The 27,364-nt window shown below is 39.2% G+C and overlaps 2 protein-coding genes and 1 long non-coding RNA gene across 3 annotated transcripts in view; 2 read left to right on the plus strand and 1 right to left on the minus strand.

Annotated features, from left to right (window-relative positions):
* LOC138149433 (uncharacterized) overlaps positions 1-2,672 on the plus strand; it is a 75,690-nt gene extending 73,018 nt beyond the window's left edge. Inside the window, exon 3 of the long non-coding RNA XR_011165325.1 lies at positions 2,577-2,672. This is a non-coding gene — a long non-coding RNA (uncharacterized lncRNA). The remainder of the gene's footprint in view (positions 1-2,576) is intronic.
* Positions 1-27,364, plus strand: part of PFDN4 (prefoldin subunit 4) — a 371,852-nt gene that overhangs the window by 269,435 nt on the left and 75,053 nt on the right. The gene's annotated exons all lie outside the window — the stretch shown is intronic.
* CYP24A1 (cytochrome P450 family 24 subfamily A member 1) lies at positions 1,362-25,408 on the minus strand. Its single transcript, XM_069072439.1, has 12 exons — positions 24,652-25,408; positions 23,503-23,693; positions 22,175-22,268; positions 19,630-19,726; positions 17,093-17,184; positions 15,534-15,645; positions 12,112-12,257; positions 6,781-6,947; positions 5,953-6,031; positions 5,035-5,232; positions 4,791-4,911; positions 1,362-3,157 (listed from the first exon to the last, which is right to left on the minus strand). The coding sequence occupies exons 1-11, from the start codon at positions 24,907-24,909 to the stop codon at positions 4,801-4,803; spliced, it is 1,545 nt and encodes a 514-aa protein (XP_068928540.1). The 5' UTR covers positions 24,910-25,408; the 3' UTR covers positions 1,362-3,157; positions 4,791-4,800.

Below are 27,364 nucleotides of genomic sequence, written 5' to 3' on the forward strand. Positions count from 1 at the left end.
TGTTCCTGACTTCAGGCCCACTCTATCCACTGCACCATCTAGCTACCCCATATAAAGGTTAGTATGTTTATTGTCATTTCAAATGAATAGTGATGTAGAAAAAAGACTTGACTTATGGTTTCCTTGTGGTTCTTTCATTCATTCAGATCACTTGCTTTGAAATTAATAATCTTAGAGTGTTGTTGAGGACACTAAGATATTAAGTGACTTATCCAGGTTCACTTAGCCAGAATGTGTCTGAGATGGGGCTTGAAACCGGGTCTTCTTGATTGTTTCCACTATGATCAATTCCCTCTCTAGTACTAAAAATGATCATTGTATATGTGTGTGCCTATAAATATACATATGTGTATATATATTATATATATACATATGTGTATATATATTATATATACACATATATTTATATATTAAATGTATATATATATATACACATTAGAAAGAATCCATTGTTGCTGCTACTAATTTAATTACTAGAATGTGATAGGGGACTTGGTAAGGTGAGTGAGGGCAGATGTCTTTATGGGGGGTAGGTAAGAGTGATGTCTTTCAAGCATTTCTAATGAGAAACCACATAGAGTAATGGTAGAGGGCGAGCCTGGAGTCAGAAAGACCTAGATTTGCATGCTGGTTCAGTCATTTATTAGTTCTATGGCCTTGGGCAAATTACCTAAGGTTTTTTTCCCCTCATCTTTAAAATTGGGATAATAATAGCATCTATCTTGGAGGATTGCTTGAAAGGATCAAATAATTGGTAAAATACAATATTAAAATGAAGATCTTAAAGTGCTATATAAATGCCAGTTATTATTCCTATAGATGGGTACCTCACTCGTTATCTAAAATACATGTTCTTGAAATGTAGAAAAAAGCAGATTTTTTGGAAGTAGAAAGATTTTAAGTAGAAAAAGAGAACTCAATATAAAAGTCCTGTAATGGTTCTTTTTATGTAGTAATGATGTATATTTCATATTCTCATCACCCTCTAATTTATCAGTTTTTAGAATATGATTTTTCATATGCCAAACTTTCTTGAAATGGGACCCACATGTATAGTTTATAAAATTACTAACAAAAGTATATTTTGCTAATAAGACAAAAAGAGTCTATTCTTGCATCGTACTATGTCTGTGTCCAGTGCAATTTGAGCATGGCTGTGTCTTAAGTATTTTAAAATTTCATTTTTATTACAGTGCTTCCTGAGAGACCAAAGATGGTATACAAAAACATTTTTGGATAGTACAAGTATAATTATGAAAATAATATGTTGTCATTGTGGAGAAAACACAGAACTACTTTTATAGTATGCACAAATTCATGGATGTGAAAATTCCGCATTTCTGACAATTCAAAATATGTCATTTACTAAAAATATAAACTTTATTAGATGTACATCAACATGTTTAGATGAAAAATTAATTGTAGGAGTATATACAAATAATGTACAAATATAAGCATAAACAAAATTGACTTACTTTGTACTGTCTGTATGACAAACACCTTTAGATATTTTGCATTTTATAGTTTCATTTCTTTTGAAGAGTTCAAAAGCACCTAAGAAATGTGGCATAAATAAGGCTAAGTACAGTCCTTAAGCACTGTGGTTCTCAAAGGGTATGCCATGGGATGGCATAAGTTTCTGCTAAAGATACAGGGAATTATATGGGACTTATACTTGCAATTATGAGAGGATGTAGGAATCTTTTGACTCCCTCATAATGCATTGGTATTTCTCAAAGCAAAATATAATACATGCACAAAAAAGTTTGAGGACTATTATATAGGCATACAGGACCTACTAAGGTCCCATTTTATGAATGGGAAAATTAAAGTAAAATTAATTATTTTCCTGAAGTCATGAATTAAATCTTTGTTGGGCTGAAACAAGCATCCAAGCTTTTGCTCCAGTCTGACAGATACTAAACTAATATCATCATTATAAAAATAACTCAAAGGAAAAAAAGATCCTTATTTTAAATGAGTAAATTTAATAAAATTATTAGGCTTTTACCCCTTTTTTTAAAGGTCATGTCTTTGCCTATTATATAATGGTGACAAATCACATAGCAAAACGGAAAAACAATTAGCAAATTAATTATTTTTGCACTTAGGCTTTCAAGGTGAATTATCTGTTTAAAATAATAATCTTAGAATTGGCTAAAGATATATGGTAAATATCTTTTAAAAAAATTTTAACTATCCTTAAATTTATCATCAGGGAGATAAGCTTAGCCATGTGGGCTTGTATGTGGGCTGACCCTTTAGTTAACAACTTCTTAACACTGATTAAGTTATTCGGTAATTGTCTTCTAAACTGTGTCTGTCATGCAAGGGTGAGTCTAAATTCAGAAAGCCTCATTCTCAGAATGCTGGACTCTGGATGATAGTTTTTTTTCCCCACCCCCAGCAACTCATATATACTGTCTCCTAAAAGACAGAGAAGTTGTAATCAGTGGTGAATTTCCCACACAAATGAAATCACGAGTCCTTGAAATATTGAAGCAGTATGTATTTACAATAGAAGTGTAAACTGAGCTTTAGTTCATGGATTTGCTAATAGTTCTTTTCTGCCCCAGATAACATTTGGTCTTCAGCTGTGAGTTATATATAGCATCTGCAGTGCAGGGAGATGTCCCAGATTCACCTGTTTGAAGGTCAAGAACCCCGCTAAGGTAAGGACGAAAGTAGTTGCCATCTTCTATCTGGCTTTCTCAGGACCCCTCATCCTCCCTTCCAGGTCATGAGAGAATCCTTAGTGTTTGCTAGAAAGGTTGGTTCACTAATTATCAAGTGAAGACCAGAGCTAATTCAAGTAAGGGCACCTTGAGACAGTAATAATTGCTTTTAGTTACTACTGATCTGATATAGAAATAAAATACCCTGTATTCTATATTCTGTATTCAATACAGTTTCCTGAGTTGTTACAGTAAAATAAATACTATCATTTATATATAAACTAGAGGTATTAGAAAGATTATTTGGGAGAAAAGAATATCCACCCAGTGTAGGGATGAAATATCCTGTGGATGCCATCTGCTGCTCTTGAAAAGTAGACTTTCCATTGGTCATCCAATAGCTTGAACACAAATCTTGAGTTTAAGCAAATAAAAAAAATGCTGTCCTTGGTATTCAGTGGAGAACCTGAAGAACAATTAGGCTGCAATTAGAGATGAAAGAAAAATGTTTAAATGAGGGGAATGTAGCATAGGCTAGTACTTATTCTTTTTCCTGGACTTTATATGTGCCTTGCTCATAGATCATCAAAAACTGCCATTGGCTTTTTCTGAGGGCATAGCTCATAATGACAGTATGCTCTCCTTCCCTTTCCCCCCTTCCCTCTCCCAATACAAAGTTACAAATGGTTGTAACCCTTTCATTCCTGAGATGAGATCTAACTCCATTTCCTCATTGATTAAGAAAGTCTTGGTTGAATGTGACAAACCTAGCCAGGATTCAGAAGAGAAGAAGAGATAGGAAAGGTAGGTGTGTGTGTGTGTGTGTGTGTGTGTGTGTGTGTGTTTTGTGTGGTGGTATTAGAGAGGGAAATGAAGCAGGAGTTTGGTTTTAGCTTAGTGAGTTTTTCCTATAACTTCATGTTTACATAATAAATAATATCGATGATTTCTATTTCTATAATAATTATCATTTATACTGCTTAAAGGCTTATGAATCATTTCCCTTACAACTCTTCGAGGTAGGTAGTATATGTGTGGTTATACCCACTTTGTGGATAAAGAGAACTGAGTAACCCAGATTTACATGGACAACTAAAATTTGTCATGTGTTTTCCTTACAATCACCTATGAGGTTGGTAGTAGGTTATCCTTATTTTACAGAAGAAGGGACTGAGGCTCAGAGATGAGCAGTGACTTTCCCATGGTCACAAAGCTGACAAGAGGAAGGACTAGAGCTTGAATCTAATCAGTCTATTGCCTCCTGATTGGTAGTAGTTCCTTTATCTGTCCAATGAGTCAGTTGAACTAGATGTTTTACTGCATGGGATTGTGAAATAGTTTCTAGAAGTGTCCTAGAAGTCAGAAAAAAAAACCCCATGTAATTCTGGACAACTAGGGAGGAAAATAGGTACCTGAAAGGGCAGTGACAATCAACATACAAAAGGAATGGGGAGAGGTACTGAAGGGATAGGAGAATAGAATAAAGGGGAATTGGATAATTCACATTTCTATGATTTCATACAGTTCACAAAGGCTTTTTTTACTGAAACAATTCTGTGAGGTAGGTCACATAAGTATTATCACTCCAATTTTATAGTTAAAGGAACTGTGGTTCACAGAGACTAAAGTGACAATATAGGAGCATAGATTTAAAACTTGAAAAGGACCTCGGTAGTCATTGAATCCAACCTCATCATTTTTCATATTAGAAACAGGTTTAGAGACATAAAGTGACTTATCCAGGGTCACCTAGCTAGTAAGCCTTTAAGGCAGGACTTGAATTTAGATCTTCCTGAAACTAAGACCTTTTCCCATTAAGGGCTGTAATACTTGAAGGTAACATTTAATATAACATAGGTTAGTAAAAATAGAATTCTGAGCTTCAAGACCTGGTTTCTTGTCCTGGCTTTGACACTTAATAGTTATGTGACCCTGGACAAATCATTTCCCCCACAGGATTCAATTCTCTCATCTTGTAAAGTAATGACAATTACATTAACTACTATTCACAGAGTGGTGATGAAAGTACTGTATTTAAATGGGAGTTATTGCCTTTATGTCAAAGCTCAACACTCCTTCCCCCATTTCGTGGAAGAGAACATGAGAGTCACTTACCTGAAGCACCTTATCGTGCTAAGAAAGCTATGGGAAGTTCTCGGTTGGGGACCAGGATGCCCAGATGCAGTATTTCCACTGGCTTGTTGTCTAAGGCTACAATGTCATATTTTCGTACAATCTGGAACACACAATTACAGAGAGACAGAATTACCTACTGTCTTTCCTTCCTTGCAGAATCATCCAAGGTTCATTTTCATAGAAATTCTTGACCAGGAAAGAAGTTTCAAGAAGTAAGTTTTACCCAACAAAGAGCCAAATGGAGCTGGAGTTCAGCTAAGCGCCGCCCAATACACATCCTCTTCCCGATGCCAAATGGAAGGTGAGAAAAAGGATGGATTTTCTTCTTTTCCTGAAGCCAACGTTCTGGTCTATACTGACTCCAGTTTTCAAAATTTTCTTCATTAGATCCCAAGAACTGCGTATTTAACATTAAAACTGTCTAAAAATACATACAACATTTGTGTTAATCAGAAGGGAAGGTTCAGGACAAATGGTAAAAACACTACTACTATGATTACTATTATTCCTACTCTACTACTACTACAACTACTACTGATAATACATAATTTAGCTTTTTTTTTGAAGTGTTTTCTCATAACAACTCTCTGAGATGGGTGATATAAGCATTATCACCTTTTTTTTTTTTTTTTTTTTACAAAAGTAGAAGTCAGACCTCAGAGAGGTGAAATGACTTATCCTAGGTCACATAGCTAGTAAGTTTCATAGCTAGAACACCACCAGAGGCCCTCTGGCTCTAAATCCAATACCCGTTCTTCAATACTATGCTTTCTCTCATCAATAATTGTATACCTAATAATATGTAGCCCCTCTAAATAATAATTTTATTTTTTGCTTTTTTGAAGAGGTGAAGGTAGGGTAATTGGGGTTAAGTGACTTGCCCAAGGTCACATGGCTAGTGTTGTGTTAAATGTCTGAGATCAGATTTGAACTCAGATCCTCCTCACTCCAGGGATGGTGCTCTATTCACTGCTCCACCTAGCCACCCCCTAAATAATAATTTTAACCTTTAACATGACAATTTCTCCCTCCATCTGAACTGACACTTTCCTGGAAGGCAGTTGTATAAAGTCTTCTCTACCTCTCTTTAGAAGTCTCTTTCAAATCAGTGCTAATATCAAAACCCCTAAGTTCTACTCACCCCCTTGGGTAGGGCATAGTCTCCAAGAACCATTTCTTGGTCAAGAGTCCTAGTTGTAAATGGCACAGATGGTGTTAACCTAAAATACCAAGTACAGGCTATCAAAGTTGGGCAGTGATTAAATTCTATATCAATTATTAATAGGAGTTATATCCTGATCAAATAAATTAGACAGTGTAGTACCATGAAAAGATAATTGACTTGAAAGTTAAAAGACTTGGGTTCTAACCCAGGTTTTGTCATTAACTTGCGGTGTGACTTTAGGCCAATTGTCTCATCTCCCTGGGCCTAAAAACATGCTTTCAACCTTATTCGTCAGCACTCCCAGCATTTATGTGAGAATTATTATCATCATTATTATTGTTGTTTTGAACTTAGAGATGAAAAATAGAACACAAATGCAGTCTTTCATGAAAAGTGGAGCAAAAGAATGAGATTCACAGGCTCAGAGGATTTAGAGATGGAAAAGATCTTAGGGATCTTACTGTCTTGTTTGATATCTGAGTAAACTGAGGCCCAAAATGTTGTAAATTTGTCAAGGCCATATGGTTAGCAAGGAGCTGTGTCAGAATTTGAACTCAGTGCTTCTGATTCCAAATCCAGTCTATATCTTACAATGCCTCAAGGTCTCCTTCAATTCTGTTTTCATAAACTAATTTTCATTTTCAAATCCATCTGAGGTGCTCTGGCTATGGGAGGGGCAGGAGAGAGGGGGAAAGAGTGAAGGTGGGGGTGTTGAGATATTAAATCATGAGGTAAAAAGGCAAAGAGGATTTTTCACCACAACTTAGATGATTATGTTTCCAGCAGTGGGCGTATGTCATTTACCTCATTGATTCTTTCAAGCAGGCTTTTAAATAAGGCATATTCTTCAAGTACTCTGCATTGGGTGTCTGTTGCGCAGGCAGAACTCTCTCTATTTCCTCAAGAAGCTTCTTCTGCACCCGGGGATTTCGAGATAAGTTATATAGAACCCACAATAAGCTGTTGGCTGTCTGAAATGCAAGCAGACACTATCATTGAGGCAGGCAGCTGGTATGGTAAAAAGAACACATGACTTAACATCGAAAAGACCTGAGTTATAATTCTGTCTCTAACACTCTGTAAAGTGCTTTGCAAACCTTAATGTGTTTATTATCTTAGGATTATAGCTTTATAATTAGAAGGGACCTGAGAGTCCAACTTCCTCAATTTACATATGGGGAAACTGAGGCTCAGAAGGGGCGGAGATTTACCCAAGGTCACACAGGTAGTAAATGGCAGGGCTGAGACTCAAAGGCCACATCCACAGACTCTGAATCTTGCACCCTTTCCTCTACAGTTGTAATGCCATGAGTATCTGCATTTAAAGAGCTTTTTGCCTTGAAGCCACCTGTTGTCAGAACCCTCTGGATATGATGAAAAGTTTAGCTCTTTTCACTGTAAATTACATTATAGAAGCATCCAGTTTTAAGCAAAAACGGGGAGTGATTTCTCAGCTTCTTTCATGCATTTAAAATGTGCCTCAATTCATATATTTTTGAGGAAAAGCATCTGTTGTATAAATTGAGATACATCCAGGCCTCAAGCTGTGACTTTTTTTTCACATTCTTCCTATTCCCAACTAAAACAGTTCTTCTAAAATCAAGAAGTGATATGCAGTAGGGGCGATGGTTTGGTGGCATGACAATGACTGCTTGCTAATAAAGCTTTAAAACAAGGGTTTGCGTATGGAGGGATATGGGCAGCTAGGTGGCAGAGTGGATAGAGTGATGACCTGGGAGTCAGGAAGACTTATCTTCCTGAGTTCAAATTGGGCCTCAGACATTTCTATCTGTGTGATCCTGAGCAAGTTACGTAAGCCTGTTTGCCTCAGTTTCCTCATCTGAAGAAAGAAATGGCATCTCTCCAGTGTCTCTGCCAAGAAAACTCTAAATGTGGTCACAAAGAATCAGACATGACTGAAACAGCTCATCAACAACAAATGAAATGGTACAGTAAACAGCAAGCTAATGAAGTTAGAAAGCCCTGGGCTCAACCTAGGCTCTGATGTATACCAGAAAGCTGTATTATTTCTTAGAGCACCCCAGACATTTTTCTAACACCATAAATTATAGAACAATTGTTGAACTACATTGGCTGGTAGAAGGTATTTTCTTACTGGGAATTCCTTACACCATTGAAATCATAGGTCTAGACAATGCAATTAAAAAAAGAAATTACCTTATACTGAAAATTCAACGCAAATCCATGCAACAAACATTTATTAAACAAACACCTGCTATATACAAGGGATGGCATATAAAATAACATAATCCTTATCATCAGTTTACAATCTAATAGATTCATAATAACTTTCTCTTCTGGAAGTAAAAATTTGCTTTAGGTAAATCATTTTCTCTCTTCTATCCTCAGTTTCCTCCCCTGTAAAATGTGGATAGTTTTATCATCTACCTGCCTACCCCTTAGAGTAATCATGAGAAAATTTCTGTGCTACTTATATGTGAGCTACCAAAAAAAATCCAACTCTTTTTTTCTTATCCCCTGGAAAGTTAATTCCTACATAAACAAAGATGGTGCCCCTAACCACGACTTCTACCAAAATATGAAATTCTGGCTTCTACTTGTTCCTAATAAAAGCTTGTTTCATTTTTTAAATGGCATCACCTATTTCTTTTCCAAAGGAAACTAGACAAGGAGGGGGAGAATGGCCCAGACAGCCTACCCAGTTCTTTGCAAAAACACATGCCAGGTTATGATGGTTTTGGTGAATAGTGTGTGGTGTCGGGCTGCAGTAGCTAAATTGGACAACATATTGCTCTGGAAATAGTCAGAGTGACCTCTCTACTGACCTGAATACACTCTCGCCAAGTGTCATGTACAGTTCTCTGAAAATACATATGTGATGCCCAGACCAAACAACACATTGGGAGAGGACTCAAAGCAAATCAGATTTATTATTTTTGGAATAGGAGGCTTTGATGGCAGGTTGTTTCAAGTCACAAGATTCTGGTGGTTACAGCTGCAAATAAACTCTGGAGGAAGGCATTATTGTAATAGCTCAATTTACAAAACAGGAAGAAGGCCTGTTTTACCACCACATTAGATATGCTTTCAAATTTCTCAGATTTACCAAATGTGACTTTCAGAATAGCCAGACCAAAAAAAGAAACAGATCTAACCATATCAATAAGTCCTTCACCACAAGTACTCTCTAGGGTTTCCAAAGGACAGCTAACTGTAGGCTTCACCAAAAGCAGGCTGCACTTTTCCATTGGGACCTGTGCTAGGAAACTTTCTTAGTCCAATAGGCCTGGCCACTGAGTATGAGACCCATGAATAGTGAAAAAGCATGGATAATAGAAGAAGCTATGATTTTCTTAATCCGGGTACCCAGCATTCCTAAGTCCAAATTTGGCGATTGAGTTGAATTTAACCTCAACTTGGTTACAATTTTCAAAGTCAACACAGTGGGAAGGGCAGAAATAGTGTACAAAGACAAGCCTTCTACTATGAGTGTGACTTAGTATGAGAACTCATTTCAGTTAACCAGAAGCACAAGAAACTAGAATAACATCTTAGCTCCACTGAGGACAATTCTACCAAGCATCTTCACTTCTTCCATATGAGAAATATTATTTTTTGCTAAGGAGCACAAAATGCAACAGAGAGAGGAAGAATTGAAGAAATATCAGTGTGGTTTGCCCAGAACTGAGGAAGGGGAAGCAATGTTTAATTGGGGAGGGATGTGTAATGTTAATGGAATATAAAATCTTCCCAGCCCATTAAAAAGCCTCATTTGCAACCTATTAAAAGAAGCACGCTTAGGGGAGTCTTGCTTATAGGAAGGCTTTCACACCTTTTGCTAATTTCTAATTAGGCGCTGAGTCAAGAGGGTAGAGATGCCTTCTGGCTCTGAGAAGTGTATATATACTGTGAGTTGGTATTTTGCTTTAGGGGCTCATTTATGAGAAGGATCTTGTGATTCCCTGGTTGAGATTCTGAGTGGTTATATGTTCAGAGCTCCCGACTGTTCAGATGTAAAGACTCTCTCGATCCAGGGACGTATGTAAAATGTATAGCAATATTGCATTGATTCAGGCAGTCAGAGCCCTGTCTATTGGTCTTTATTTCTCTGCTTTTATTTTTTCTGTATTTTCTCTCTGTGTATTTTTTAATCTGAAGTTCAGGGTGCTGAATGTAATTAAAAAAAAAAAGATTGTTGACTCCTTAAACAGCTGTCTTTCCTAGTAAACAGATCTAAGAACCTATGCTAGCAGCCATCCTGGGTATGCCAGGTTGCCGCTATAGGATGCTGTAATACAATAATAACAGGAGGTAGGATCTAAACCTGTGATTTCATTGGTATAGAGAATTCCTGCATGAGGAAACTCCCTCTCAGGAAGGTCAACACCTCTTCTACAATTTTAAGCCTTAGAGATTTATTTGCCGCATCCAGAAATCAACTTGCTTAAAGATCCACAGATAGGATGTGTCAAAGGCAGAACTGGAACCCAAGGCTTCCTGACTCTTAGACTAGTTCTTTAACCACAACATGCCCACAGGTTCTTAGGCAGCACTTTAAGTTCATCTTCAATATTTAAAGAATCTGTGGTTTCATCAGTGGGGGTACTCACTTGAATAATAATGATGTTAATATTATTAATATTAGTAGTTATAAGCACTACTCTAATAGTTCAGTTTATAATGCTCATATCACTTTGTAGAAACTAAGTTGCTCTGGTCAAAAAATGTCATTCCCTAGCCCCATTCCTTTAGTGCATTAGAAAACATTTATTAAGGGTTCAGTCTGTACTAGGCACTACACTTTGAAGTGGAGATACAAAGGAAGGCAAAAGTATGGTTCCTGCCCTCAAGGAGTCAATCCTCTAACAGAAGAGACAACATATAAAGTAATTAGGTGCATGCAAGACATCTACAAAGGAGATGGAAAGCAGTCTGAGAGTGAGGGGACTGACAATTGAGGGGGATGCAGAACGACTTCCTGAAGAAGGTCTAGATTTTAGCCGAGTCCTAAAAGAAGCCAGGGAAACTAGGCGGCCAGAGTGCAGAGGGAGAGGATTTCAAGCATGACAGACATCCAGTGCAAAGGCATGGAGTCCAGAAGGAGGCCAGCATTTCAGGATGGAAGAGAGTAAAGCATTAACAAGCCTAGGAAATTAGGAAGAGGGCAGGTTATGAATGCCAGAGGATTTTATGTTTATATTTGTTATATATATACATTTATATATTCCTATAGAAAACATTTTCTGTTTTATCCTGGGCATAATATCTAATAGGAATATTATAATAGGAAACTTTGGAGTTTATTGTATGTATGGGGAGAGGAAGGGAGTGACATAATCTTGACAAAGATTCACTTTGGCAGCTCAGTAGAGGATGGATTGAAGAAGGGAGAGAATTGAGGCAAAGAGACCAGTTAGAAGGGTATTGATAACTCTATAAAACACATATTAGATGGGACAGGAGTCCAGTATCTAAAATATCTTTTACTTTAAATAAAATGTGAAATTTCTGTTCTGCAAAGGAGTCCATCTTTACCTGTAGTAGTGGTTCTTAACCTAGGGTCTGTAAATTTAAAAAAAAAAATGTTTTTAGCTGTATCTAATACAGGCAGCTAGATGGCGCAGTAGATAGAATGTTGAAGCTGGTATCAGGAAAAACTGAATTCAAATATAGCCTTAGACACCTACAAGCTATGTAACCTTGTATAAGTCACTTAACCTCTGTTTCCCTCAGTTTCTCCAAATATAATATGAAGATAATAATAGCACCTACCTCCTAGAGATGTTGTGAGGATAAAATGAAATATCTGTTAAGTGCTTAGCACAGTGCCTGGTATGTAGTAAGTGCTAGATAAATGTTATTATAATAAGAATAATTATTATTACTATTATTATTTTATATAGTTGGTTTCCTTTGTAAACCTATGTATTTGATTTTATGCATTTAGGATTACTATTCTAAGGAGTCCATAGGCTTGTCCAGGCTGCTAAATTGGTCCAAGATATAAAAAAGGTTAAGAGCCCCTGAAGTCACAGAATTCATGGTAAAAACAAACAAACACAACCAAAACCAAGCAAAACAAAAAAGCTAGTCTGGCTGGAGTCTCCACATGACTATTCAGTCCACACGTAGAAGAGACCAACAGGGTCTTACCGTTTCTACTGCACCTAGCTGGAGTTCTGTAACAGCTGCATACAGCTCCTTTTTAGAAAGCAGATTCTGGTGATAAATATCACAAAGGAAATCCTCACTGGGATTCTCTGAGTGTTTTTCCAGTCGATTGTTGACGCATGATTTGACTATAGGAAGAGAAGTGGGAGAGAATTGAGGTTATACAATTAGAATTAGGATAGGAGAAGAGCCATCAAAAGAAAATCCCAATCCAAGATTTTCTCTGCAGCAGAATGTAATTCAAAAGAATAGCAAGTAAGACAATGGAGAATGACAAGATCTTTCCATTCAATTCAACAAACATTTAAGTGGCTACACTATTATCAATTAATCAGAAAGCATTTAGAATACTTGCTATATGCTCTGGGTACTGTGCTAAGGACTGGGGATCTAACAGAAAAAAATAAATAAATAGCTCTTTCCTTCAAGCAATTTCTTTTCTATCAGGGGAATTATTATATACTATGAGCAAGGCACACAATATCTTTAATTTCATTTTGTGCTAACACATCGTATTTGTTCAATATTTTCCTCTATAAAATACATATTAAGTGGGACAATTTCTCAAATTCCTTCAATTCCTTCTAACTTTTCATAGATTGGTCCTATGATGGGCAGCTTTATGCCTGGCACAATACTACACACTCACAACACATTTTTGTTATCATTCAATCATTTCAGTCATGTCCAACTCTTTGTGACCCCATTTGGGGTTTTCTTGGCAATGATTCTGGAGCTGTTTGCCATTTCCTTCTCCAGTTCATTTTATAGATGAGGAACTGAGGTAAATAGGGTTAAGTGACTTGCCCAAGGCTACACAGCTAGTAGGTGTGTGAGGTCAGATTTGAACTCAGGAAGATGAGTCTTTCTGACTCCAGGCCTGGTGCATTGTGCCACCCAGTGGCCCCTCCAAACACATAGTAGGCCTTGTGCCTAGTAGAAAGTTCTTTTCCCAAAGCACATTTGCATTCCATTAGTTACATTTTTATGTGTTTCATTATTATTTCTAGCGACCTAGTGGTATAATATTCCCTACAGATCCTAATAGGTGCAGGAAAGATCAACTCATGACCAAGGTGGGGTCTAAAACTTTTGCCCCGCAATAGAACAGTGCCAATACTCAGTATCCTGGACCACATGACTGCTGAGCAGGCATGGTCAGAGGTACATTTTCCTGATTCCTACATCCTCTTCACCCCCAGTTTCAGAACTTTCTGTGGGTAGATATTAGGGAAGGAAAAGCTGCAGATGCTTCTCTTGCCTTACATTTATAGGCTTGTGGACCTTGAAGCCCCACGGAAGCCATCTCATTCAATACCCTTACTATAGCAATGAAGAAAAGGAGGCCCAGGAGGACAGAATGACTTGTCCAAAGACCCACAGGTAGGAAGCACCAGAGGTGGGCTCTAAGCCCAGGTTTTGTCTCCTCAGGCATTGCTACCGCCTTGACATGTTGTGGAAGATCGGACTACAGGAGAAATCTGTGCTCATTTGAAATTGAAAGCACAATCGAGTTACCAGTCCTGATGGGAAAAGAGAATGCTGCCTTAGGAAGGTTTCTGTGCACTTTCAAGACCCAAGAAGTTCTAATCTAGACTCCTCTTTTTCGTGAAGGAAGCAAATCTTATGCCTGTCTCTTAGGCAAAATAGTTAACATAATAGGAATAAAGAATAATTCAACTGCAGAAAGAAGTCTGCAATTTCATGTGCTATTATTATCCCTGTTTACAGAGGAGGAAATAGGCTGACACAAGTTAAGAGAATTTCACAGTCTCATGTGTGTCTGAGGTAGAATTCAAACCCTGATCTTAACTCCAAATGCATTACTCTATCACCATGCCACTTGATGGAGTGGATAGAGAGCTGGCCTTGGAGCCAGAAGACCTGAGTTCAAGTCTCACTTTTGACACATACTGGCTGTGTGAACCTGGGCAAGTCATTTAACCTTTCAAAGTTCTTTGCAATTCTTGAAGACTGTAAGTTATGGAAAAGATTTCTACCTGCATTGGTAAAGGGGGATTTCCTGACCTGGAGGTTCCCTATACCAGGGAAATTACAGGTCTGGTCCCTATGCCTAAAATGGTTATAACAATCCTTGTACTCATCCATTAAAGTCCTACCCTGATTCTTCCTTATAGGATAGCAGGGACTGTGGGCTCTTGAAGGCTATGCCAATAGAGTATGAGTGCTTATAGGACTTCCTATCCTGGAAGGCCATAAGTACAGGCCTGGACTTGATTAGGCTTGGACCTGTCTATCATCTGAAGCCAAGCCTAAGTAAATGCACAAAGCACATCACCAGAAGGTCCCAGAATCACAGAATTTGGAGCCTCAAGGGAACTTAGAAGTCATTAAATGCAACCTCTCCATTTCAATGATGAGGAAACTAAGGCTCAGAGAGGTCAAATAATTTGTCCAAGGACACAAATAACAAATAGCAGAAGCGGGATTTGATCCCAGGTCTCATAAGTCCAAATCTAATAGCTCCACCATAACATATTTCCATTCAACCACAATAATTCATGAAGAACATCTATTGAGTTTGGCAAGTTTGTGTTTTGTTTTTTTTTTTGGTGAGTGGTGGGAACGTCCACACTGAAGTCACCATAACGTTTTTCAAAGTAGCAAGTTAAGCCCCTCCTTCCTTCTCTCACAGATTTGCTATGAAGATTAAATGAGGCTAAAAGAGTCTTGGAGATCACTGAATCCAATCTTCTTGTTTTATAAATAAGAAAACTGAGGCCTAGATTTGCTTTGGTCGTATAGATAGTTAGTAGCAGAGCTGGATTCAAACTCAGGTCCTCTGAATCATAGGATCACAGATTTAGAGCAGAAAAGGACCTTAGAAGTTACTTAGTCTGGTCTTCTTATTTGACAGGGTAGTAAACTGAGGGTATTGAAGGGAAGAGACTCTCCTAGGATCTCTAGAGTGTCAGAGACAGGATTTGAACTCAGGCCCTCTGTCTACAAATCTAGAATGCTTTCTACTATGCCAGGTTGCCTTACCTCCAGGTCCTGTTCTTTTCCCCTGTGTAATGCTGTCCCCTCTGTTTAAAGAGCTTTATAACAATAAAGTGTGATCTGAATACATTCATATTATTAAACACAGAAATAGTTATCATTCTTGAATATGGAATCTGGGGTGAGAAAGGAAGATGAAACTTAATCTCTGTCCTAAAGGATTCTACATTGAACTATATATCATTGTTCTATAGAAGGTTCTGCTGCTGTGATCTTGTCAAATCTCAGGAGAAAGGCAGAAGATCAGAGAACAACAAAATGGGTGAGGGCAGACCAGTGAGGAAAGCTGGCACAGAAGGAAAACAGCATCTTCAAAAGAGTTGCCCAAGCTGTGTCTATCAGGGAGAGGATCCAGTCAGGCCTTCAGGGAAGGACCTTCTCACCTGATTTAAAGATGTTGTCCCAGGCCTGAGTGTGCATCTGCCAGACCTTGGTGTTCAGGGTTTTGTGAAACTCCACTGGCGTCACCATCATCCTCCCAAAAGTGCTCATCATCTGTGAGAAAGCAAACATGTGTCCATTCCTTGCCCTTCCAAAGAGAAGCAGGGCATTATGCATCTTGGTGGAAACCTAGACTCTCAAGAGTTGAAACGGACCTCAGAGGGCATATGGTCATGGGATAGGGTGGTAGGGGTGGTATTCATGATTCCCTTAGTAGGAGAAAAGTCCCTTTACCAATTCAGGTCATCATCTCAGAGAATGGCCTAGCCTTATCACAGTGGTGTTTAAATAGATGTGGATTCCTACTGGCTTCATATTGACTTAGAAAACCTCAAATTAACATCATCTACGTTATCCTGAATTCTTATTCATTTTGTTAAATGTTTCCCAGCTACATTTTAATCTGGTTCAGGCACAGGGAAACTCAGCCAGGATATGTCAGAAATGGAACTGAAATCCAGGCCTCCCTGGCTTCTTGAGTTTGGCTCTCTTTGTGCCACCCTCTGCTACCAGAATTTAAAAGCTATTTAATTGGACTTTAAAAAAAGCATGCTAAAACTTTGATAGACTTAGCTTTTCTCAGCAATGCAATGATCTAAAACAATTCCAAAAGATTCATGATAGAAAATGCTATCTACATCCAGAGAAAGAACTATGGAGTCTGAATGCATATTGAAGCATACTATTTTCTCTTTTTCCCCCCTTTTCATGGTTTTTCCCTTTGGTTCCCATTCTTCTTTACAACATGACTAGTATGGAAATATGTTTAATATGATTGTACATGTATAGCCTATATCAGATTTCACACCACCTTGGGGAGATGGGAAGGGAGGGGGAGAAAATTTAGAACTCAAAATTTTATAAAAATGAATGTTGAAAACTAACTAAATAAATAGATTTTTAAAAATAGGTTTTAAAAAGTATGCTAAAATTGAATCCTTCCTAGATGAAACTGCATATAAATCCTTACTTTAGATCAGTTATAACTAGAAGCAAATACTGTTTCCACTGTGATTAATAAAGACTGAAATCAGCCCCTCAAAGTTCTGAAGCTGGTGGTATTATTGTGTCTTTGCCTACAAACCTCCCTCCATCAAATAATAGATCTAGAGCTGGAAGGAAGTTGCAAGGCCATCGAATCCAATTCCCTCTTTTCAGAAATGAGGAAATTGAGTCCAAGGAGGTTAAGTGACCTTGCCAAGGTCACACAGGTAGAAAGTGGCAGAGACAGAATTTAAACCCAGGTCCTCTGGCCAAATTCAGAATCCTTTGTACTATATCATATGTCCTACAGTGACCAGAGGACCCTGAACAGGTTGGAATATGATTTAATTACTGAAAAAGCTTCTTACCAAATAAATTCTGATCCAATAGATATAATAGATTCCATAGAGTTATTTTGATACTTCTCATTCAGAACAATTAAGAGATATATGATTTCATAATTCAATTTGGCAATTTAACATCACCCAGGAAAACTACACATCAAACATATTCTTACTGTTTTGATGGATGTAATGAAGTTCAAAGCATCATCACTGGCATTGTTCTGCAGCAGTCCAAATCTCTTTTCATACAACACTAGGCAAATACCTGTTATTTAAAATGAGCATGGGTGTTACACAATAGCAGCAACCCTGGAGTCTGTGATTATCTAGCTATTAAAGGTTCAGTTCTGTCTCCTGTAGAAGCTTTGGCTTTTCCAAGAACAAACAAAGAAGCCAAGAACTCTATGGCCTTTCATAGCCTGGTGCAAAGTAAGGAGAACAAGTCAGGAGAACTGGTGGCATCTGTGCTACTGAAGGGCTCATCTCATCTCTGTGGTGAGAAATCAGCTCCTCTTCCCAGGGCTCTAATTGCCTAGAAACTCCCTTGTTGGAATAAGACTGAGTTTAGGATTCTCAGGATGACACTTAAGATGGTTCTCAAAAACACTGGAAGGCTGGGTCTGTCTAATGTTAATAGCTCATCTCTCATGGTATAGACATTTTTTGACCCTTCTGTTTATACAAACAAAGGGAGTTCTACTCATTAGTAGGTCAAATAATCCTGAATACGAAAACAAAGGAACTGTGATTTAGAAGACTGCAATGGTTCTCCAGAGGAGTGAAAAGTTGAGAGGGTAAGAGGGAAATGTTTTTATTCTTTTTTTTAAAGCAGTTCAGAGTTCTCATTCCATCAGCTTCTACAACCTTGAAACCTTCATTCATCCCCTGCTAACCGGAAGGATTGTCTCCCTCCTTGGACCTTGCAGAACACTTGGTAGCTCTGTTGGGCACTTAACCATGCTCAAAAGTGAACTGGAGTTTAGCTATTTGTGTTTCTGTTTTAGTTCTTCTGCTAAGTTGTGACATTCTTGAGGGCAAAGGGCTAAATCTTATTCGGCTTTCCAACTTAAGTGTCTATTATAGGGAATTGTACAGAGTAAAAGCTTTATAAATATTTGCTCAATTGAAATTAATATTAATTTTGGCATTTATATAACACTTTAAGGTTTGCAAGGAGCTTTACAAATATAAATTCATTTGATAACTACAGTAACTTTGGGAGATAGGTGCAATTATTATCCCCATTTTTACAGATGAGGAAACTGAGGCAGACTTGCCCAGGGTTGTGACTTGCCCAGAATCACAGAGCTACTAAATGTCAGAAGCTGGGTTGGAACTCAGGTCTTCCTGACTCCAAGTCCAGAACTCTATATGCCTTATCACCTCCCTGAATCTACATTATTTAAGGATGGGGTTCTTAACCTAGCATCTGTAGCTTTTTAATTTAATATTTTGATAACTCTTATTTTGATGTAATTGGTTTCCTTTGTAATCCTGTTGTTTTATTTTATCCATTTAAAAACATTATTTTGAAGAATCCATCTATTTCACCATATGGCCAAAGGGGTACATAACACATAGAAAAGCAAGAACCCCTGGTTTAAAGCATATGTCTGTGTATGAACATGATACATAATGACAGACAACTAGCCTCTCTGAATGTTAGTTATCAACAGTATCTTCGATAATGGAGATATTCTTTTTTTTTTTTGCTTTTTGGAGGGCAATTGGGGTTAAGTGACTTGCCCAAGGTCACATGGTTATTTTTTGTGTTAAGCATCTGAGGCCAGATCCGAACCCAGGTCCTCCTGACTCTAGGGATGGTGCTGTATTCACTGTGCCACCTTGCCACCCCTGATGGAGATATTCTTGTAATGAGAGGAGCAGGACAATCTGACCTCTAGAGTCCCAACTAACATGGAGATCTTTGTCCCATTACTTTAACCACCCTCAATGAAAAATAGATTGGCATTAGGGATTGCTTTTTAATGAAAAGGCATATTTACATTAATATACTACTCCTTCATTTAGTGGCCCATGAGATAGCTAGAAAAAGGGCATTATTGTAAAATGCTGTAACAGGAAACACACTTTTTATGGTGGGCAGATCTACTTATAATCACAAATAAACCTGATCCAAACACAAAATAAAACAATAGTTTGTATTTATATATCATTTTAAGGCTTACAAAGCATTTGTTTTTCACAATAACTCTGTGAGGGAGATAAGCCAAATGGTATTCCATTCTGTAGATGAAGAAACTAAGGGGTAGGAAATTAAGTGATTTGCCCAGAATTTGAGAAGGAAAGTGTTGAAAGCGACTTAAAATTAGGTCTTCTGGAAGACCATCCTTCTTTCTACTATCTCACACTATCTTGTTGATGGTTCCATCTCAATACTGAAAATCAATGTTTCTATGAGTAACAGAAGCCAGATTATTGATTTCTCTCTTCCTTATGTACTGTGTCCATTACATGCCATGCAAAACTTTGTATTAGAACATGCACATAGGCACTTCGTGTAGGAAAGCACATCCTCCCTTATTTTTTCCATTGTTATTTTAGATTTGATACTATGTGTTAGTGTTAAAAATGCAAACAATGTACGTAAAATACCTTGTAAAACCTAAAGCTAGGTATTGTGATTAGCAATAACATGACCAGATCCTTAGTTCTTTAAGCTCATATAAAAAATCCTTTAACAGCTTACTTTCAAATGACCATTTCTTCAGTTCACCATATAAGTCTTCAATTTGGCCACTTTCATTACAGAGATCATCTATTCTTTTCAGAAAGTCCACCAAAACCTAAGAGACAAGAAGGGCACATGGAAAGAACAAATCATTTATGGCATCATAGGCTTAATTCAGTTCTTGTGGCATTTGATACTCATGAGGTTCCCTTTTTCCTCCAAAGTAAACTAATTATATATTTCCATAAGATTCCACCTTGTCCCCCAAATAAGTCTTGTCATGTGTGGTACTTTCAAAGATTTCCTTCAAATACCCACAGATAAAGTTTCAGCTTTTGATCTAAAAATGATGCTTGTAATTTAAGAAAAGGAAAATATTGACTTTAATCTCAATGGGAATTAGACTAAGGGATAATCATCCAAAAGGTTAGTTGGCAAAGTGCTGTGATGCTGTAACTATTCTGAGGTCTGCCACTTCTTTATTTGGAAAAGAACCTTTCATAAATGTGATCCAGTGGAAGAAATCCTGAGCTAGGAGTCTGTCTAGTGCAGCTACTTCAAGTAATGCTGCTACTTGCTGTACATCTTTGGGCAAGCCATCTGATATCTCTAAGCCTATTTCCTCCCCAGTAAATGAGGGGTTTGTTGTTGTTCAGTAACGCCTGATTCTTCATGTCCCAATTTTTTTGGGAAAGAAATTTGGAGTGGTTTGACATTTCCTTCTCCAGCTATTTTTATAGGTTAAGGAAATTGAGGCAAGCAAGGTTAAGTAACTTGCCCAGGTGGGGCGGCCAGGTAGCACAGCGAGTAAGAGCACCGGCTCTAGTGTTGAGAGGACCTGGAGATCGAGTCCCGGGCTCAGACACTTAGCACCCACCCAGAAACACCTGGCCGTGTAACCTTGAGCAAGTTACTTAACCCCAATTGCTTAGGGGCAGCCAGGTGGCTCAGTGAGTAAGAGCACCGGCTCCAGTGTCGGGATGACCTGGATCAAATCTGGGCTCAGATACTCAGCACCACACCCAGAAATAACTGGCCGTGTAACCTTGAGCAAGTTACTTAACCCCTATTGCTTAAAAAAAAAAAAAAAGTAACTTGCCCAGGGTCACACAGCTAGGAAGTGTCTGAGGCTGGATTTGAACTTAGGAAGATGATTTTTGATGAGTCTTCTTGATTCCAAGCCCAGTGCTCTACCCACTTTATCACTTACCTGCCCAAAGTGAGGGGAGTGACCAAGATTCTGAGGTCCTTTTCAGCTCTAGTTCAAGGACTTTTAAAAGTGGATTGATCGGATCAAACAAAATGTCTACACTACAGCCCTAAAACCACAAGTGGTGGGTGGCAAAAAGAACAACTTTGTTCCTTGCATATACCGTATTTAACAACACTCAAGTGCTTTCCCTTGGACGACATATAGTAAGTTTTGTGTGGCTGGCATTTCCTGATAAATTGATGTCTCAATTAGGCAGAGAAGCCTAGAGAAATCTCTTCAAGACTCAAAATCCAAAAGTAAAGATTTCCCTGGGATAAGCTATAAGGAAGAGTACCTTGGTGAGGTATATCAATTCTCAAAGTTTTGTTACATATATTTTTCTTTGGGATGGGACCCTTGACTTCATTGGTATAGGGAACTCTGAGTAAGGAGATTATCAAGAGTACTTTCTCTGCAATTTATAGTATAAAAGAGTTGCATTTGTCACTAGAAGGTTAGGTGACTTGCCTAGGGTCACACAGCCAGTATGTCAGAGGCAAGACTTGAACTCATCTCTTTCTGACTATGCTGAGTATAGGTAGCTGGTGGTAAAGTGGATAGAGTACTGGGCCTGGAGTCAAGAAGGCCTGAGTTTAAATCCAACCTTAAACATTTAGTAACTGTGTGACCCTGGGCAAGTTATTTAACCTCTGTTTGCCTGAGTTTCCCCAACTTCAAAATGGTGCTTGAGAACAACACACCTCCCAGAGTTGTGAGGAGATTATATTTATAAAAAGTACTTAGCACAATAACTGACACATAGAAGGCACTATATATTGAAATACTTATTCTAACCTCCTCCCCACTTCATACAAGGACTAACACATAACACCTCAAAGCAAAGGTGTTTAATTTTTTAAAATTAATTCTCTAATTAAAGACTAATTCTTTAATTAAACATTCATTTCTGTCAGTTATGCCCAAGTATTTATTTTCTTGATCATTTATTAAGCTGCATAGAATCTAAATGATATCCAATATAAACCTAACAACTTTTAACACTATCTCTCTGGAAAGAGACATATTCTAGGTTGTTTATTCTGAACCCTCCTCATGTCTGAATCTAGTCTATGCAAAGTGAAAAATTGATAGAATTCCTTGGAGGATTTGAGGTTAAAAAAATTTACTTCTGCATAAATTACTTGGATAGTTTTCAAAGGTATTTGAGGGGGAAGGAAAGAAGGATTTCCCTTGATTTCTCTAAAAAGTGGTCTCATTTCTAAAGCATGACTTATGGATCACACTTTTGTTTTCATAAACTTCTCATGATTTCCAGGAGCACAGGCAAGGGGCAGCCTCAGTAACAAGTACCTCATTGATTTTCCCATCCAGCTTCATAATTTCTGTGGGCTTCATTAGCTTTTTTTGAAAGGCACTCCTTACTCTCTGCCAATCTTTCCCTTCCCTGAGGAAGAAAAGAAAATGTTATGTAAAACAAAAGAAGGGACACTTCTAAGTCTTAAAATTTCACTATTTACACAACTCAAATGAAACAGTTTTGAAGCAAATTACCTGTATAACTTAAACAAAAGTCTAAATTATATAGACCATTTAGACAGCATGATTGAGTGAATAAAGTTCTAGACTTGGAGTCAGGAAGACCCCAATACAAATCATGACCAAATCCTTACTAGTGGTGAGATTATAAGCAAATCACTAATCTCTCTTAGCCTCAGTTTCCCCTTTCATAAAATGAGATGATAATAAATGTAGTACCCACCTCACATGGTTGTTGTGGGGTTTAATTCAGATAATGTAGGTAAAGTGCTTTGTAAACTTTAAGAAGCAACATAAATGATGTTTTATGGTGGTTGTTATTTCCCCTTGGGACCAGTTTCCTTAGGAGGATGGAAGAACATTCACTCATGGTCTAAAAATGTGCTTGGGTGAGAAGTCAAGAAAGTCTGATTCAGAGATGATGTTTTCCCCTCACTTGTAAGCCAAAACAGGAAAGGTACATTGGGCAGAATAGGGAGACTTGGTTTTGAGGCAAAATGTCTCTGGATCTCCGAAGAGAGATCAGTCTCTGTAAACTCAAATAATCCCAGCAAGTCTTTCTTACAGCCCACTGTAAGGTAGCCCTGGTCATATCTAGGTCCAGCCCAGTGCTTCCTCCCTGCTTGTCCCTTCTTCTTTCCTTCCCCTTTGTCAGCAGTTTACAGGTGTTTACAAATGTGTTTTTGCATTTTCTCCCCTCATATCTTTCCCCCTTAAGATCTAGACAATCTGTTCTCATTAGGTTAGGATTTCCAGTTAATCCAGGTGAAGGTCTCACTGATTCTGCAGATAATATGAATTCCCTATCTTCCCCTTCCCCTAATTACGAAAAGGATCAGGAACCCCACTTGAATAGTTTCTTTCAGATAGGGTGCTCCATGTCTGGAAAGTCTTATGACTTTGGAACATAGAGTTTTAGAGTTTAAAAGGCCTTTATTTGTCATCCTTTCATTTTACAGAGAGGGGAATGAGGCCTAAGGCACTGATTCAACTTCATATCTAGGGTTTTATTTTGTCTTCCATATTCTTGTCTGACTATCATACCTCAAGGCTCCTGGATAAAATCCGAGCTTTGAGGAATGGACCCTGTTGTGTGCCTTCAGCAAAAGGGAAATAGACTCCCATTGGAGTCCCTGACTTACAGAATCAGCAGCCCATAGCTCTCCTTGCGATAGTCACGATAGGCTTTCCAGGGTTTGATTTCTAGTCGCTGGGGGTACATGCTCTCCTTGCGGTAGAGTGCCTCCAGCAGACATGGGGTGCCCAAGTGGACGGAGTCGAAGGAGCCTAGCTTCATGCGGAAAATCTTGCCAAACTTCTTATGGTACCCTGCCTGGAAACATATTTGAAAGGTATGGGAGTATGTGGGGGGAAGGGGAAGGTGGGGGGGACAAGATCGGGAGCAAGATCTCCTTGAGCCCTCATTCGATATGTTCTGGAAGAACATCTGCTCTATTCTCTCTGGATCTGTATCTCTGTCTCCTCTTGTCTCTGGTACTTTCTGCCTCTCTGCCTCTGTCTCTGTATCTTTGTCGCTGGTTCACTGTCTCTCTTTCTTTCTCTCTGTCTCTTTCTCTGTCTCTCTCTTCTCTGTCTGTCTCTTTTTCTCTATGTCTCTCTCTGATTCTCTCTCTGTCTCTTTGTCTCTGCCTGTCTGTTTCTGTCTGTCTCTTTGTCTTTTTCTGTCTCTCTTTCTCAGTCTCTCTGATTTGCTCTCTGTCTCGCTTTTTGTCTTTGTCTCTTTCTGCCTTTCTCTGTCTGTCTCAGTGTCTTTGTCTCTCTCTGCTTCACTCTTTCTCTCTGTTTCTTTTTCTGCCTCTCTTCTGTCTGTCTCTCTCTTTCTATCTGGCTCTATCTCTCTTTCTCTCTGTCTCTCTGGCTCACTCTCTCTCCGTGTGTGTCTCTGTCTCTCACTCTCTGTGTCTCACTGTCTTTGTCTCTTTCTCTGTGTCTCTCTTCTCTGTCTGTCTGTGACTCTGTATCTGTCTTTATATATCTCTCTGTCTCTCTGTTTTTCTTTCTATCTGTCTCTGCCTCTCTCCCCCTCTGCTCCTCTCCCCTCCTTTCCCTCTCCCCTGTCTTTTCCTTCTTCCTCCCCCCTCCTCTCTCTCCCTCTCCCTCCTCCTCCCCTCTCTCTTCTCTCTACCATTTACTGTAGCTATTGGAGGACCAGGACTCACAGACAGTTTGAAAGCTGGAGGAGTTGACTACTGAAACTCTTGGGAGAGTCACTCTGGGCAAGTAGGGAGGAGGGCAAGGAGTGGGGAAGAAGAGGGAGAGGGAGCACTTACCAATGTATCATGCTGTCTCTTCAGGCCCCCCTTCCAGAGGATTTCCAGCAGGCTACCCAGGAGGGGCCAGTTGGTTGGACCAGGCAGTGCAGATGCGGTCTGCACCTCGCTAGGTACCATCAGAGGGCAGATCGGTGGCACTTCGGGAGGCTGGGGGGAGCATGCGGAGGATGTGACAGGTCTAGGAGGCTGCCTGAGCCTGCCGATTTGCTTCATGAAGGCAGCGATATAGGAAGCTTTCCTGACGGGTGAACTCATGGCTTCCAGGGACCTAAGTAGTTTAGGCAGGTGAGAGGGGGAGTAGTGTGGGTTTGTATATGTGCGGATACGTGTGGGAGAGAAGCTAAAAGTGTCAGATGAGCTGGGGATGCAGATCCAGAGAGGTTTGGAGGATTGAGGAGAAAAGCACGAAATTGGGGATAAGCAGATAAGTGAAGAGTAGAAGAGGAGCAGCCAAGGAAGTTGAAGGTGTTGAACGATGCTCAGAGCTGGAGCGTAGACTAAATGGCAGCTGCCCCAGGGTTCTGAGAGAGAAAGGAGACCCCGCCGCTGGGCTGTGGTGCCAGCGGACAGCTCTAGCCAGCGTGTGCTCGGCACGCAGGGGACTTTGTTCTCTGGTTTGTTGGTCTATCTACAGATGCCTCCCTTTGGGGCTGGAGTCACGACCTGCCGCCGAGGTGGTGCTGGCGGTGATGGATGCTGCTGCTAACGCTGTCTTTTTCTCCCCCACTCAGAGGACTCTTACGGCTAGGAAAGGATGTACTGGTATTTATGGAGCTGGGGCAAGCCGGCCAGACTCCCCAGGATGGCCAATGAGAGGGCGGGGTGGGCCAGAGTTGGCGTGGTTTGGCCGGCTGGAGCCACAGGTGGGAGGAGTACCGAGAGGCATGGGCAACCAGAGAGGTGAGGGAGGTCAGTCAGATCTAGAACAGCTGGCTCAGGTGTGTACATTGCTGAGACCCAGTTTCCTGTTCCCCTTCTTCACCTCCTCCCCTCCCCGGCAGATGACTGTGGGGCTCCACCCGGGAGAGCAGGAGGGGAAGGGAGGAGAAGCTGAAAGCCGAAGTGGAGTTCAACGAGTGTATGCCCTGTACTCTCCTCCTCCTCCCTCCTCTTCCAGCGGGCAAGAACCAGCAGTAGCGGCAGCTGTGGCACTCGGGGATGTTGCACAATCCACTTGCTATCCTGGAAGGTCTACAAGTCAGGGGGAAGACTGCAGAAACTGGAACATCAAACCTTGCAAAGCGTCGGGCGGCTCACCCTGCTCACCCAGTGAGGGAAAGTGCAGGTTTTCTCAAGTGTAGACAGCCCTTTTTTGGAGGAAAGTAGATCTGAAGCATCCCTTTCCCTACCTGGCAAGATATGCGAGACTTCATCTTATTAAAACTTTGTTCTGAGGCTTCACTTTTTAAAGATTTTTGTTGTTGTTGAGAGTCCTGTCTTAACTTGCTGAGGAAGGGCCAGTCAAGAGTCATTTTTTTCAGATTTTCTTAGCAACCACAGCCATTCTTGGTGTCTTTAAAAGTGATAATGGGAAGGCAAGGTTAGGAGACTGGTTTGGGAAACATTTCCTTACCTGCCTAAACAGGAAGTAGATTATGTTATTTAGGTTTGCCTTCTCTCATTTTGACCTAGGATAAAACTGCAATAATTAATCACAAAATCACAGAGCTGAAAGGGTAAATTTGAGATCATTTAGTTCCACCTCTTCATTTCACAGATGAATTCTCTCAATCCAGGAGAGAGGAAGTGGCTTGTCCTAGGCTACTTAGCTGGCAACCTGTTGTAATGGAGAGAGGCTTGAGCGTATTACAGTCAGGAGATCAGGATTCAAAACCTGTCTCCATTCTAATTAGCTGTGTGAGCTTGGCTAAATCACTTGATCTCTGTAAGACTTCTGCAAAATGAGGAGGTTGGAGTAAATGTCAAAATACTCTCCAACTCTAAATTCTGTGATTCATTTTCGAAGTTCAAGGCCAGTACTCCTCCCATGTTAGTGGTCTCTACAGGATATCTGAGGAAAGTACTATCTCCACTACAAGGAAATTAGAGCAAAAGACTGAATTATTTTTAATCAAAAGATTTTTAATTCTTAATTCCTCAGGTTCAAATTTTTATACTTTTTGGTAGGTTGCTAAAACAGGAAAAAATAAAAACCTTTATCTTTCATCTTTAGCTCCAACTTGTCCATTCAATTAAATTTAATTTTTAAAAGGTATTGATAAATGGTCAAAGAATATGAACAGGCAGTTTTCTGATGAAGAAATCAAAAGAATTTATAATCATATGAAAAATGCTCTAAATCATTATTGACTAGAGAAACACATTAAACAACACTGTGATTTCATTTTACATCTATCAGATTGGGAAAATGATTGAAGATGAAAGTGACAAATGTTGGAGATGTGGAAAAATTGGGATTTAAGTCATTGTTGGTGGATCTGTGATCTGATCCAACCATTTTGGAGTGTTTAATAGGATTTTATTGTGCCAGCCTCTAACCTGAGAATGATAAAATAGCAGGCCAGAGACAAAGTCCCAGTAATCAGGTAGCCCTTTAATTAATTTGTTTTATTATTTGTTTTTGCCTTTTTTTGGGAGGGCAATTGGGGTTAAGTGACTTGCCCAAGGTCACACGGCTAATAAGTAAGTGTTAAGTGTCTGAGGTCTGGATTTGAACTTAGGTCCTTCTGACTCCAGGGCCAGTGCTCTA

Source organism: Petaurus breviceps, unplaced genomic scaffold, assembly GCF_028583685.1.
Source record: "Petaurus breviceps papuanus isolate PSGF00001 unplaced genomic scaffold, PetGlider_PUasm1.0 90847, whole genome shotgun sequence".
NCBI lineage: Eukaryota > Metazoa > Chordata > Mammalia > Diprotodontia > Petauridae > Petaurus > Petaurus breviceps.

Bases quoted from the DNA above. Each gene is read 5' to 3' on its own strand.
- CYP24A1 (XM_069072439.1), bottom strand. From the start codon at position 24,909: ATGAGTTCACCCGTCAGGAAAGCTTCCTATATCGCTGCCTTCATGAAG. The intron at 19,727-22,174 runs GTACTTGTTACT...CTTGTCTCTTAG, and splicing joins TGGATGGGAAAATCAATGAG to GTTTTGGTGGACTTTCTGAA. The intron at 15,646-17,092 runs GTAAGAATATGT...GCTTTCTCACAG, and splicing joins TCATTACATCCATCAAAACA to ATGATGAGCACTTTTGGGAG.